The sequence below is a fragment of the Hibiscus syriacus genome, unplaced genomic scaffold (genome assembly GCF_006381635.1).
Source record: "Hibiscus syriacus cultivar Baekdansim isolate YM2019G1 unplaced genomic scaffold, ASM638163v2 tig00109992_pilon, whole genome shotgun sequence".
Classification (NCBI taxonomy): Eukaryota; Viridiplantae; Streptophyta; class Magnoliopsida; order Malvales; family Malvaceae; genus Hibiscus; species Hibiscus syriacus.
Window position 1 is genome coordinate 112,910 of NW_024062552.1, and position 15,496 is coordinate 128,405.

Genomic DNA, 15,496 nt, shown 5'->3' on the forward strand with positions numbered 1-15,496 from the left:
ACAAAGTCCATGAAAAGCATCTGGGAAACACCTTCTAACAGCGTTGTCAATTGAGTTTGCCCTATCGGATATGATTGTCAGATTGCTAATAGGACCTATGCAATCCCTAAGATGCCCCATAAACCATGTCCATGAATCAGAGGTTTCAGATTTGCCAACCCCGTAAGCTATTGGCAGTATCCCATTGTTAGCATCCATGACTACTGCTAATAAGTTTACTCCAAGGTATCGACCTTTTAAATGTGCTCCGTCAACTATAATAACTGGGTGCATGCAATTAATAAACGAACGAATCTACAAAATCATATACACAAGAAATATAATCTTTTAAATGTGAAATGCATGTAACTAACAAAAATGAATCAACAATATTATATTGATTTACTAACCGCAAACACCAATGGCGATAAACAGCAACTCAAAGCGTCCATCTCTATCTATTTTGATATGAGTTACCGACCCAAGATTTTTCAGCTTTAAATTATGACAATAAGCCGGCAGTTGGGCAAACGATGCTTCTGGCGACCCCCTCAACAATTCCAAGGCATAACATTTGGCTCTCCAAGCTTGAGAATATGAGATACTAATCTTGAACCGAGCATTCATGTTAGTCATAATTTCATGTCCCCGATATACCCTACCATTCAAAAACATTAACTCAGCCAGAAAACCACCCAACACCTTTTTGTTTGCCTGTCTATGGTGAGGAAAAACTTGGGTTCTTGAACATGTATGTTTATCAATAAAAGTCCTAACTTGAAACATTTCGCAATCTTTTATCCTCTTTGCAATCATACGCCACATACAGTTTTTGTCAATCATACACCTTGTTTCGAAATGATCTTTGCTTGATTTGTTAACTTTTAGTTGATAGCCATCTTCCACACATTTCGTATACAAAGCTATCTTCAAGTCTTCCTTTGTATCAAACAATCATCTTTCTTGATACGAATAATTTTTGTGTAACAATCAATTGCTATCTTTGCCAACTCTTCTTCCGGTATCTGAAGTAATTCTGGCATATTCCAGTTATACTCCCGTGGCATTTTCTTCGGGGACTTTTCTTTGGGGATTTCTTCTTCTTCTTTTTCTTCTTCAGTGTTATATGAATTACAGAATGGATGTTCAACATGTTCATTTATAGTCGTAACTTCCTCCTCATTATCATCAACAACATCTTCCTCAGCAACGGCTGTTTCATCATCAAAATTCGGGTATTGACCAATATCAAAATCATTACACGCAGGGTCTGTTTCTTCTTCTGAAAAATCATCAAAATCCGAGTATTGACCAAGATCAAAGTCCGGGTATTGACCAAGATCAAATTTCGAATACTGACTAGTACTCACAATTTTTTCTGTTGGCTTATCATCGTCTAACTGGTCAATACGAAAACTGGAATTTGGTGCTGAAAGTTGATTGGGATTTGGATTAGGGAAAGGTTGTGGGTTTTGAGATTGTGTTTGGTATTGGAAATGTGGTGAAACAATATTTGCTTGGTGATGAAATTGTGGTGGAACCATTAAATTTTGAGCACCATAAACTGGGGTTGAAAAACTTAGTTGATTACTACCCGCTACTGACCCAACTTCACTACTTCTAGGTTCAACAACATACAATGTAACATCATCACTTGAAACACTAATGTAAGCAATGAATCGTTCAACATCTTCATTGTCGGTTAACAAATAAACTTTACCATTTCTCTGATAAGATAGCCTAAATCCACTTAGGGGCTCTAAATTCAATTTATTTGCAACACGTAACATTAGAGTTTCATAAGTTAACTTTTTTAATGACAGTTTTAGTTGAAGATTCATGGGTAAAGGCATATATTGTAAAACACCATGAACATTCTCCCATGACCCTCCAAAACACAAATCTATCCAAACATGATCAACATTAGATGATTTTATTATTGTAAATTAATTTATTAAACAAACGAGCTGCGAAACTAAAACCTGTTGCCGGATGGGGAAGGATGTCGTTGGATATAGGAACGGATGTCGTCGGAGAGAGTGATAGATGGAGATGGAATGAGTTGTGATTTAGGGATTTAGGTTATGAGTTGTTGCTGTTGCGTAGTTATATACCCAAAACATTTGTGTTGCGAATTCAGACGAATTAGGAAAATCGCAACGCGAATTTGGGAAAATTGCAACGCGAATTTGGGAAATCGCAACGCGAATTTGGGAAATCGCAATGCGATAGTCAGAATCGCGTTGCGAATCTGGAAACTGATTTGCGATACCGGAGATCGCGTTGTGATTTTACGTATTGTCGTTGTGATTTACGGATACGCATTGCGATTTACGTATTCTCATTGCGATTTACAGATACGCGTTACGATTTATGTATTCTCCTTGCGATTTACGGATACGCGTTGCGATTTTATGTATTGTCGTTGCGATTTACGGATACGCGTTGCGATTTTACGGATACTCATTGCGATAGTTAGAATCGCATTGCGATTTATATGTTCACGTTGCGATTTTCATATTCGCGTTGCGATTCTGTAAAATCACAATGCGAATTTGTACTATCGCATTGTGATTCTTCATAATCGCATTGCGATTCTGGAGATCGCGTTGCGATTTTTATTTCGCATTGCAATTTTGTTGGTCATTTTGGTAAATCCCAAAAAAGTTGGTTAAAATCGTATATTATAAGGCATTTTTTGTCACTGAGGCGTTTTTCTCTTATATTATTGAAGCACTCGTTAGACCACATGAAGATGTGACTTCTGCCACCTATACTGGTAATTTGAATAGAAGATGATGTGATTATTGTCGATTCCAAGCCTTCAGATACCCATGCGCTCACGCGATTGCTGCATGTATGCATGTGAATATGAACCTATACATTTACACTGATGATTGTTATAGCTTGCATATTATACACAACATATATAGTTGTGAGTTTAAGTACCTCTCGAACGATGCATATTGGCCACCTACTGTCTCTGAAGAATTGTTGCCCAATCCATAATTACACAGGAAGTTGAGGGGTCATCCTGAATTTACTCGAATTCATACTGATATGGATTACCCTCAAAGAGAGCAAGGTTTACTAAAGCTATGTGACCACTACAGAGATGAAGGCCAAAATAGGAAGCATTTTCCACATCTCCCAAGATATCAAGCAGGTCGATAAATCCTTTGTAATCGTATTTGTACCGATTTTACAAATATCAATGATAATTTTTCAATTTTTGTACGTTTCATATATAATTGCACACTATAACTCTTAACTAAAGTCAAATTCATAAATTTATTTAAAATATTTTTTCAACAAACTAAACATCTTTTCCTCTTAATTTTTACATTATTTTTTTATTCTCATTCTTTTTCGATAAATCGTTTGTTGCGTCGGATTGCTAACTCTTCATTCTCCTTCTCCTTCTCCTTCCTCTTCTTCTTCTCATTCTTCTCCTCCTCCTCCCTCTTCAACTCCTTATGTTGATCAAGAAAATATTTTATTGATTCTTTCACCCACTCCTCATCTGAAAACAAGCTTGAATCCGAATCATCTGAAGAGTAATCAAACCAAAGATGATCTTCCGAAATTTTTTTGAAATATTCTTCCTACAAGTGCATTTTTGTTTCTCCTATAACTCTATCAACTAACTCAACTCCTATTATAGTTAAAATTTTTAAAAATGAATGTTGAAACTCCTCACCTCGAGGTGACGAGTTCCAACAGCTCTTTTTCAAATCTAAAACGACTATAAGATTTTAAACCTATGGTAATTTAAAAAAAAACACTTAGTAATCTTAAAAAATAATTTTTTAATAGAACTCATCACCTCAATAAAATATTAAATATTGAGTCCACAATAAAAAAATTATATCACATGTAACTCGTCACCTCGAGAGGTAGAGTTCGTCCAAACTATAGAAAACACCGTAGATTTCAAAATAATTTCTGGGGTGTCCTACTGGGCAAATAATTATTCCGAGTGCGGTAATTGGCAAAGAAAAAAAAAACCTCGATAACGATCTTCCTGAAACCTAATCTCCTAGCATTTTTAAATGCTTCATGGAAAGCCCAAAATTCCGACAACAATACCAAACATGTTTGAGTGCTTCATGGAGAGTCTAAACGTTTTACTTTATTGTTAAGTATGCGTTAATTTGTTTAGGTAAATTTACATTTTGATCATTCATTTATGAGCAAGTTTATATTTTTAACGCACAACCTTTAATTGTAATCCACCTTTGTTATGTTTTCAAATGCACCCCTAAATAAACCTACAAATTTAGAAAATAATTATAAATGTGTTTCACTGTTATTTTACTCTAAAATCCATATTAATAATTTTCAAAAAGATCCTTAAGAAATAGTTCACTGGTACGAAATAATTACCTTTGCATATTAAACTAAATTATCACGTGGCCTGTTGAATATGTCACACTGAGCCTAATTCCTAATTCGAGACAACCAATTGTTTGAGCAAAACGTGAGGTAGGGAGCTCTGTTTATCATATAATGATCGCACGAGACATTAATTAAAGTAAATTAATAAATAATTATGTAGTATTTTTCGGGTGATTTAACTTATCTATGATAAGTGCTTAAAGATTTTGAAGAATCATTAATTATTATCCCATTTGACTGCCTTTTCCTTTTTTTTTAAATTTATACGTGGCCATGCTTCTCTTTCTTCACTTTTGTCTCTTCAATGATTTCAGGTAAATTATCATGTGCGACAGTTTTAATATATGGTTAAAAAAATATAAATAATAATAAAATCGATAAAAATTTACTGGAAATATTATTATTTCTACTGATTTTGTTATTATAAGGCGTTTTATCGTTTTGGTAAGGTGCTATCGATTTTGTTATTTTTTCTATTTGTTTTGTTATTGTTGAACACTTTATCGGAAATATTAAAAAACATTGATATTTTAGGTAGAAATGATAATGTTTTTTTGTAATTTTTTTACTAATTTTTATTTTAAATAATAACAAAACTGGTAGTGTTTTTTTTAATTGTATATTAAGGGTGTCGCACTGTATAACTTTTCATGATTTCAAGGACTAAGAACATTATTCATAGTTTTTTTGTAAAAATATTTTAATTTAATTTCATTGTACGTCCGGAAATTATAGATTAAATTTAGCATGAAGTTTAAATTGTATAATCAAATTAAAATATTGATTTATCTAAATCATTTAGTTAGTCTGAGTATTGGTTTTGGTGCTAAATTCGATATTAAAGAAGTTTTGTTGTATTTTATGGTTAGATCGAGAGAAAATTTTAATTTCAAATTTAAAATTTAATAATTTATTTAAAATATTTTAAAATTCAAAGATCTATTTATTTATTTAATAAAAGGTTAGATTTTCATTGAAGAAAAATAAAATTTGAATACATGTTTCATATATCTTCCAAAAAAAATTAATACACAATATTGATATAAGGATGGAGATCGAGTAGTGAATCAATCTGACAAATTACTTCGTGAATAGTTTTGAATGCATCAACAAATTGTCTTAAAAAAGATCGAATAATTATACAACATCATCGATATTTCTTAATCAGTAGGTGCACCGTAATAAATGCAACATGAAATATCAAACTATCATAACGATAGACAAAACTGTACCATAAGAGCATATTAATAACCATGCCATAAAGACAACAAAATAAACACTTCAAAAACATATGGAAATAAAGAAATTGAAATGTAGAGGATATTTATTTAGATCTAAATCAAAATAAAATTAAATAAAAAGAGAGGCGCGATACTATGTCCCGTTAAGACAACAATTTAAAAGAAAAATTAGAAAATCACTCTAATATAAATATCAATTTAAACTTTAACCTATAAAGAGATATTTGAGAAAAATGATTCAAAAAGATATTATTAAATATATTACAAATTTATAACTTGAATATTGATGTGCAGAAGTTTTTGCTGCGTTAAAAATAAGTTAAATAATATTATCTTGTTAAAAGTAAGATTTTTGTTTTGAAATCTAATTAAAAGCAAGATTTTATTTATTTTAATAATAAGTTTAATTTATGAAATCTTACAAAGCTTTATTTAAGATTCAGATTGATGAAGACCTTGAACAGATCCAGTGTCATAATATATTAAGAAATAATTATTGAGATCCACGTGAAAGCTAAGGATTTTCCATGGAAGTCAACCATACAAAAACTAATTGCTAAAGTCAAATTCGTCTCCACTTCCAAAGTGCGCGTGTGTTTATGAACATGGGATAGACAGCATTACTGCCATATTTTTCATATTTTACATTATATTTCATATCAAAAGTGTTTCATGTCTTTTTTAAAAATTTTATTTAATGTACTATTTTTTTAAGAGAAATGTCTTATATTTCTTAACAGGGACTAAAGTGAATAGTGATAGAACCATTACCAACTCTGATAAACCAAGGTAAAGGGTTTCACAATGAATAGTTAAAGAACCATTACCAACACTCCATGACTAACAGATTGAACTGCAACAATGGTCGTGGATGAATGATAATTGCTTGAATGGAAACTGGCCAACTGGGAAATGTTTTATCAAATCGACGAAAACATTGGGCTACAATAAGATAAGGGCCGTAAACTAGCCGAGTTAAATTCGAGTATTGTTGGCTTCGACTCGACTCTAAAATTCTAAAATGGATATCGACTCAACTTGAAAACTTGCGAGCCTAAAATTTTCAAGCTTGATTCAAACTCGAAATAATGAACTGAAGCTCGTAAAAGCTCGAAATGAAAAAAATCTTAAACTTAACTCGATTGAAGCCTCAAACTCAAACTCAGACACGAACCTTAAATACATGAAAACCTTATACTGTATTTTTAAAAAAATAACACATAAATGCTAATATTATTAATAATTTATTTTTAAAAAAATAAATCTTAATATATTATATTTTTGAGCTGCTCATGAGCTTTTCGAGTCTAGTATCAAGTAGCTCGTTTTGGCTGGTTAAGAATTCTAGTCTAGCTCCAGCTCGATTCGAGTCCATTCGAGTCGAGTATTTATTAAGCTTTGGCCGAATCGATCTCGAATAACTCGCGATTTATCTTTAACTCATTTACATCTCTAAACGAGATGGCCAAATTTTCCATGTGAGTTTATTGAAGCACTGTGATTTGCATTGACTCAATGTTGTAATATAATTTCTTGGGTTGTAGGTTGGTTGAGGACTAGATTGAACTATTTGAGAACCTTTAGGATTATTAAAACAATAAAAGAAGCCTCTACAAAATTAAAACAATAATGTTGAAAAATTATATTTTTTTCTAAGAAGAAGCCGTTAATTTTATTAAATAGAGAAAATATGCAAAACTATAATAAGGTTTACAATCATAATCATAACCTAAACACACAATTAGTGTTTTTTTTTCATATAATCATTGACACAAGACACTAGTCACTTAAATCGTATACGAATCCAAAATGTTAAAAACCCAACCAAATAACTAGAACAAAAGATGGATAAGAATATATTTGACTGCATCGGCAAACCAACCACAAAAAGATCAAACTATTTAAAAATCATCGACAAACCGCAAATCAGAGTCGAGCGGAATGAGAAAACAATCCACGAATACAACCGCGTATCTAAATCCTATCTGTTAGTTCAAAGTAAGAAAGATCACCATGATAACAAATAAGCGTCGTCTTGATTTGTCAAGGCGATGTCAAATATAACCCTGAGATAAAGATAAATGAAAGAAAACGGCCAAACGATTGATAAAAATATCAACAACATACCAAAAGGAAAAACAATATGCCATAAAAGATGATAAAAACGTGTCATGAAGATAGAATTATTAAAAACTAAAAAAATGTGATGTAATAAAATAAATAAATAATAAAAAATATCAATGATCGGTAATCAAAATGAAGATCGGTGCCGTCGCCGATCAAATCAATATGAAAGAAAGAAAGTGAGCGGCACACTTGAAGAGAGAAAAACCCTAAGGTTATTTGAGGGGAAGTTATTAAAAAATTATATTCAGTACAGATAGTATACAAATTTATATATTATCAATAACTCAAATAATGTTGTGTAACCGAAAATAATCTATGAAAAAAAAATAAAGATATGTGACAACATCAAATTCATTGACGATATATAAATATACATACTATCAGCACATAAAATATAAACCCTATTAGACGCTTGCTCAAATCAAAAGGATTTGCACTTCAAAATCATACTCTCATTTTCAAGAATCCTCCAATGGCTTCAAATTTACTTGAACTCCATATTTAGGCTTTATAGTCATGACAACCACCGGAGCATGTCGATAATGTTCCGAAATCGTGAAGCAAAACCGAGAAACCAGCATCGCTAAAATGATCTTCGCTTCCATCATTGCGAAAGATTGGCCGATACAATTCCGAGGGCCGGCGGCGAAAGGTATGAAATGCCGACCGGCCGCGAAGGGTCTCGAATTAAACCTCTCCGGATTGAACTCATTCACATCTTTTCCCCATAATTCTTCACTGTGATGGATGGCCAGCACCGGTATCCATATAGACAGTCCCTTGGGGATAAACAGATCGCCTAACTTTATGTCTTCGAATGCCATTCGAGGCAGCACTGTTGCTGGTGGATATAATCTCAATGATTCATTTATAACCATCTGTAGCTGCGGAATCAAACAGGTAAGTTTATAAGTAACTCTCAAAGGTTAATGCAATAATACCAGAATAGTTTGGCTCGGTTTATTTTTTTTGGGGCTTTTTTGGTCCCTAATCCTTTGACACATGGAGGATGAAATGATTTTACGTGAGGAGTATAAAATTTTAGAATAGCAAAAACATATTATCAATAAAAAAAAATTACAAAGAAAATATCTAAAATATATGATAATTTAAAATTTTCAGACCCCCTTCTATATATTCCTCCTTTGACACCTTTCTTTGTGGTGCTGATAAAGAATTCTAATAATTATAATTAGGCCAGCAAAGCAGATAAAACCTAAAAAGTTTAATAATTGGGAGGGATTGCTTAGCCATTCTTTATGGCCATAAGAACAATGTTGAATGTACAGAGTGTTGAAGTGGAGATCCATGAACTAATGGAGCTAGTTGTTAAGTAGAAGAATATATATATATATTGCAAAGGTCTAGGTGGAAACTAGCAAATTTCATGTTATATCTTTGCTGGATCCTTTTTAAATTGCTTTGTCCTACGGGGACATCCTATAATATTCAAATATGCACGCTTTCGGGGATTTTTTTGATAGTGTGGAGTGATTATAAGACAGTATTTGTTCAAAATTTATTTTAGTCATTAACAATAAATGCACACATTGTAGACGTAGTCACTTGAACCCGGAACTTTTAGGGAGAATAATATTCTCTTTTACTACTGAATTCGCTTAATGGATTCGTTTTTGGGATTATATAATGTCCTAAGGGGGTGAGTCACACTAAAAGAAGAAAAACATTGCTTACCAGAGTTAGTTTGGAGAGTTGATCAACAGAGGGGACTCCACCATGGCAGACCTGGTTCACCTCGGCTCGAACCTTTTGCTGCCAATGAGGGTTAGTGGCCAATAACATGACGGTCCATGTGAGTAAAAGAGCCGTTGTTTCATGGCCGGCGAAGAAGAAAGTCTTGCATTCATCCATTATCAACTGTAAATTTAGCTTGAACTTGTCCCCTCCGGGTCTCTTCTCCATCTCATTAAGCAAATTACCCAATAGATCATTCCCATATGAACTGCTTCGACCAATCTTGAAACAATCTCTTCGGCTTTGTATGATCTCCATTAGTAATCTATCAACCTCCATCTTCAATGACTTTATTTCTCTGTTATATTTTGTTGGATAAAACCTGTAAAAAGTTGATAAAAAATTCACACATTTCACTCTATCTTTTATCTGTACAGATGTATGTACAACTAATACACCCCAATATAACTTGAAAAAGGTACTCACCTGCTTCCTGGAAAGCAAAGGTGCCTGCTGGCTTGAGCACAAAGGTGTTGCAGAGAGGTTAAAAGATGGAATATTTGCTTTCCTTTCTCATAACTGGTATCGAATTCGGTTCTCGCGATAATATCAGCAGTGAGTCTAGCCATGTGTTCGCCGATTTCGAACTCCTTTTGCCCAGATTTCGTTGCATTTTCCAGTGATTGTAGCATATGTTTAGTGCATTCCACCATGTGTGTTGAATAACTCTGTTGAATTCAAATTCCAAAAATAACAGAAAACATAAAATGAGCCTAGGAGAGCATTCACCTGGTTGCGGTCTTGACCAGAGCCGGAATAGTAAACGAAGGCAAACGGTACATCGGATATTACCTTAAGCTTATCTCCCATGAATGCCGGAGCCGCAATATGTCGTTGATGGTACCAATCTTGGCCGTTGGCCATTAACAAGCCTCTCCCTGTGAAATGCTTCGAGCCTTGCTGTTGCAGCCATGATTTGCCTGTCACAAGGTGGTGCTTTGTCATCAGTTCTTTGATCAATTCCGTCTCCGTCAAGCACATCCTCGGCTCTATCCCATGCCAGTATATAAACCTTTTCCCTGGAAACAAACACAAAGTTCAGCTCTCTCAAAATCACCATATCTGATTTCCCCAGAAAAGGAAACACAAACTGTCATTACCATATGAATTAGACCACTTGACGTAATGCGGAAGAAGGCGGCCCACGATGTCGTGGTGGACGGAGTTCATGTCGTTCACGGTGGACCGGGAGGTTAGATTGAACATCTCGGTTATGTTTCCGGTTAATCCCCGGGGTTTGGGGCCACGAACTCCTTGTTTCTCCATGATGTTCTTGATGCGTCTGGGGATCAAAAAATAACATTGGATGGTGTCCAAAACAAGTTTGAACACTAAAGAAATGAAAAGAACAGAAAGGGTTATCAAGCACACCACCATGGCTGCCATGGCAGTGATCTCTGCAAATCAAGAATTACAAGTTGAAAGGAACGATAAGAAAAAAAATAGTATTTGATGAGTTTAATCATCATTAAGGCATGATGGGAATTTATAGTACAAACAAACCCCATTATGTATATATATATATTTTTTGGTAACAACATTATGTATTTTTTTAGGAAGGAAATAACAAAAAATATATATATAATTGGGCCTTTGAGGAACAATGAATTGGATTTGGAGTTGGCATATATGGCATGTTGTTTAAGCACTAACAGAAAAGAATAAAAGGCAAGTTTTATTAAGGATTTATGTCTAAGATATTCTTCTTTATATAAATTTATATATTAAGGAAAGTAATAGGACTGTACTCGTGTGAGAAATATGAGTAAATTTTATTTGGTATTATAGACTCGATTATGCTGTCTTTTTTTCTTTCATGTTCAACATAATACTTCATTTACAATGATGAAAATACAAAGCAATGAAATACCTAAAAAATTCCTTCCAGAGTGCAAAGAAATAAGAAAAATTAAAAAGATATAATGTTTAAAAATATATCTAACATTAGATTAAATAATCATTTTGGACCTTATCTTTTTTGGAGTATTTTAACTCTCAACGCTTCATTTAAGGCATAAATGCCCCTAACGTTGACTAAATTATCACTTTAGCTCATTCTTTTTTTTCCTAGAGCATTTTGGCTCACAACGTTTTATTTTAGAGCAACAAGCTCATATATTGAAGCGTTTATCGTTTGCTAACAAACGATTTCTATCCGTGGAGGAGGACCAAAGTAATTATTTAATTAAAAAGTTAGAAGCATTTTTATCATTATGCCAATTAGAAAATCATGCCAATGTTTAAATATGATATTATTACAAAGGGTAAACTACATATTTAGTCACCCAATTATCACTTTGGTTCTGTTTTGGTCAGTTATTTTTTTTAAATTATACCTAACGTTATTTTTAGTTTCGTTGTGATCACTTATTGTAAAAAAATAAGCAGAACTATTGACGTGATGATTTTTTTTTTTTCAATAATGACGTGACATTATCTTATTTCAACACGTCAATATCATCGTAAACAAAATCAACCATATAAAATTGTGTGTTCTTATTTACAAATTTTCCATATAAAATTGTGTGTTCTTATTTACGATTTTTTTTTATTATTCTTCTGATTTCGTAACTACTATTAACCATAGAAACTGAAATAACAATATCGGATGTAGGCGTCTAATCTTTCTACAAATGCTGTATAGAAGACACTAGAGAAAATCATGGACGTCCCAAAAGCCGCATGAAAAGGGCATCAGCCATCAACTCGAATGCTCTCGAAACTAGTGTCCATATCCCAAGTAAAAACACTTCAAATAAATAGGGATTAAACGTGAACAAAATCAACCAAACTGTGTCCACGTAACAGATTTCGCTTTTTCTTTTTAAATAGTTTGAATGATTATAATGTACTATCTATCATAATCTTTCGTAATGATTGATAATATATACATATCATACAATTGTAGTAGGTGTTCGAACCCAAACTTTTAAAAAGAAGAATATACCATTTTATCGCTCGAACCGCTCAATGGGTTCCACAAAATGAATTGAAGAGGGTGTTCAATGGAATCACCAACGACAACCCCGAATGGGATAGTTAGAATTTGTAACGTTACTTGGTAGGTTGTGCTTACTTAAGGCAGTTTAGATTCGAACGTTCAACCGATTCTAACGATCGTTCTAGTTTATGATCCTTTTTGTAGTTGAACATTACTTGGTAGAATGTGCTTACTTAAACTGCTTTTTTGTTTCAGAATTCAATGCATAAAAGGATAGTTAGAATCAGTTTTTAAGAATCGGAATCGTATCATCTTTGCATTTGTTCTTTCGATTTCTTTTTCCTTTAAAATTAATGTTCAGTGTACTAATCCGTCGGCATGGTCAAGGATATAGGCAAGCCGGTGCGTGAAATTTATGGAACATTAGAGTAAATGTAAAGTTTGAGTAGCTTTAATTAAAGAGATTAAACAAATGTCACCGATGGCGGAAAGTGAGTATAGAAGATCTCTGTTAAATGATTCAAGGGCTTTTAGATTTGTTGCACATTCATTTTTCATATTCTCTGAGGTAAAAGTGGGACGGATTCCATTTTTAATCAGTCAAAAAGGTGGGAAGAGATAGATATGAAAATATAACGTAACCAACGGTTCGTTTAAGTGATAAGCAACTTGATATCGTTTAATCAAAACCTCATATTCGAGACCTTTTATATGCAGAAAATCCTTGTTGGGAGACTCGTCCATCAAAATCAAGTGTGCCACCTAGATTGGTCCAGATAACCTGGAATATGCCTTGAAACGGGAGAGCAACAAAAAAAATGTGACATAAATTTATAAATGTCAAATTATATAATAAATTGTGGCAGATTTTATTCTGACTGTCGGAAGTCTCCCACGGAAGTTGCTCTCAACCTGACGTTGGAGGCAGCCTACTATCCTACCTCCCCTTACCCTATTACATATGAGAATAGGGTCAACTAAAATGATTGTATTACGAGAAAGGTTTGCAATTTTATCATTAACTTTTCTACCATGATTAAGATTCACCTCAATGTTGGCAAGATCATCAGTTATTGCTCTTGCAATGATTTCAAAGCCTTAGCGCTTGAATTCATGCCGAAAGGGAACATCTAGAAATGGTTATACTCGTACCATTATTCATTGCACATTCTACATAGAAAATGATAGACGTTGCATGGCATTTGGTACATCCGAGTTATATAATTCACTGTGGCCTAAAACCAAGTCATATCATATTTGCACATGTGGGAGATTTCGGCATTGTCAAACAGTCGCGATAAGCAAATACCATGAAACAAACTATGGTGATTGCTTCTATTGAACATATGGCACCAGGTGGTCATTTCATTCTCGAGTTCAATTTTATGGCTAGATGTATGGATGTACTAGAGCAAATGGATCAATTGGCATTGTGGATTCCAATTTGCTACGAAACGAGGATGAACATTTTACGGCTATAGCACAAACTCTATATCAATGATTATGAGCTTAGCTTTGGAATGTTCAGCTATGCGATGCATTTGCTTTGCATAGTTGAACATTCCTTGGAAGATTCACGCTTTCTTTTCTTCCGTATATTCAAGGCTACAGCTTTTGCACTGGCATAGGGATTTGACTTCCGATTCAGGGTATCTTCATCACATCGATTGGTAATAAATTTCAAAAACTAACATGTAAATTTAGATCCAATGTGCAATGTGATGAAGAAATGTGTTTTTGAAGAAATGTTTACAAGTAAGAGCAAAGTAAATGGCAATGTGCTGTAAAAAGTAGAGCACATTTCATTCAAAGGAACTCATGTTGAAAACCATCAGTAGAGCTAAGAACTCACACCGACTTTGGCATATCGAACATCAAATATACAGGCAGATTAGGAGTTCATTCGCACAGATTATATGTGTGAATGTGCCTGTGCCTATATAACTATATGCATGTATGAACCTCTTGTAAGTAAGATTATTCTCGTGATAAGCCTTTCGCGTGAATCGGTGTTCGATTAAAGAACATTCATATACTAATTCACACAAAAAGCTATCACAAAAATACTCAAATCATACAATTGGAGGTATATACGTGCATATATAAAACATGAGTCTTAAACAAACTCAGATTCACACAAACAAAAAAACTATCACAAGAACATTTAACAACAATGGAAAGAAATTGCAATTAAAAATACAAGAGGTTGCAAACAGAACATTATCAATTGAAACAGTTAGGATAAATTACCACCACTTGTCTGCCATAAATTGATAATATCAGTAGCGTGATTGAGCAGGTGAATCCTGTGCATGTGAGATATCCATGGCTTGCTTTCAAGCAAAACCTTGAGCTGTTCCCAAGCATCCTTCGTAGGCCAAAAGTAATATGGACTCAATGGGATTGAACCATGCCCAGATATCACTTGATCAAGTGCTATCCCTATATCTTTTTCCATCCATATGAACTTCAGTACTACCCTTGGCTTCTCCAATGGCTTCACCACCACTCTAAGCTTCTACATTCTCCAAAAAAAAACACAGAAAACCCATGAATCTAAGTTCAAAATCATTCCAGTTTTCTCTGGTGTTACAAGATAAAAGCCAAAACCAACAAAAAAGAAAAACCCAATAAACTAAGTTCAAAATAACCCCATTTTCATGGTTTTACAAGAAAAAAAAGGTAAAGGAATTAAAGTTCTAAACTTTGGTGGCTTTCTATGTAGCAGAACATCAATCGAATTAAACCCATTTTTTCTCCCCAAAAAAAAAAGAAATTGAAGGGAATAAAAATGGACCCAAAGGTTACCTCTTTTACAGAAGAAGATACAGAGGGGGAATCACCAGAAAGAACAACTTGTAAAGAGATTATGGATTTAGCCAGCTTTGAGGTTTTAGGGGGAAAGTTAGGTTGTTGAGAAGGAGATGAAATTAAGGGTTTAAAGCAAGGGATTAGATTTGTGTGGAGACATGTTGCAACCATTTTTTTTTCTTTTTTTCTCTTTGGATTGGGAATTCTCAAATTTGCTTATGCAGCTTCTATGTGTTAGTAGTAC

The 15,496-nt window shown here is 33.6% G+C and overlaps 2 protein-coding genes across 3 annotated transcripts; both read right to left on the reverse strand.

Moving 5' to 3' along the window:
- Positions 1-8,100: 8,100 nt before the first annotated feature.
- LOC120212091 (cytokinin hydroxylase-like) lies at positions 8,101-10,921 on the reverse strand. 2 transcript variants are annotated; one of them, XM_039210509.1, is made up of 6 exons: positions 10,872-10,921; positions 10,601-10,782; positions 10,293-10,519; positions 9,927-10,168; positions 9,441-9,822; positions 8,101-8,629 (listed from the first exon to the last, which is right to left on the reverse strand). In XM_039210509.1, the coding sequence occupies exons 2-6, from the start codon at positions 10,764-10,766 to the stop codon at positions 8,204-8,206; spliced, it is 1,443 nt and encodes a 480-aa protein (XP_039066440.1). In that variant the 5' UTR covers positions 10,767-10,782; positions 10,872-10,921; the 3' UTR covers positions 8,101-8,203. The 2 variants fall into 2 exon arrangements, with proteins under 2 accessions (XP_039066440.1, XP_039066439.1); XM_039210508.1 differs by having other exon boundaries at positions 10,601-10,886.
- Positions 10,922-14,656: 3,735 nt separating this feature from the next.
- Positions 14,657-15,483, reverse strand: LOC120212064 (30S ribosomal protein 3-2, chloroplastic-like). The gene is made up of 2 exons (XM_039210496.1): positions 15,250-15,483; positions 14,657-14,959 (listed from the first exon to the last, which is right to left on the reverse strand). Exons 1-2 carry the CDS (start codon positions 15,421-15,423, stop codon positions 14,678-14,680), a joined length of 456 nt encoding a protein of 151 aa, XP_039066427.1. The 5' UTR covers positions 15,424-15,483; the 3' UTR covers positions 14,657-14,677.
- Positions 15,484-15,496: the final 13 nt, after the last annotated feature.

What these genes read in the sequence shown, in the direction of transcription:
- LOC120212064 (XM_039210496.1), bottom strand. Translation starts at nt 15,423, where the DNA reads ATGGTTGCAACATGTCTCCACACAAATCTAATCCCTTGCTTTAAACCC. An exon ending in TATCTTCTTCTGTAAAAGAG is followed by an intron (nt 14,960 to 15,249) that starts GTAACCTTTGGG and finishes TGGAGAATGTAG; the next exon opens with AAGCTTAGAGTGGTGGTGAA.
- LOC120212091 (XM_039210508.1), bottom strand. Translation starts at nt 10,886, where the DNA reads ATGGCAGCCATGGTGGTGTGCTTGATAACCCTTTCTGTTCTTTTCATT. An exon ending in CAAGTGGTCTAATTCATATG is followed by an intron (nt 10,520 to 10,600) that starts GTAATGACAGTT and finishes GTTTGTTTCCAG; the next exon opens with GGAAAAGGTTTATATACTGG. An exon ending in AACTCTCCAAACTAACTCTG is followed by an intron (nt 8,630 to 9,440) that starts GTAAGCAATGTT and finishes TTGATTCCGCAG; the next exon opens with CTACAGATGGTTATAAATGA.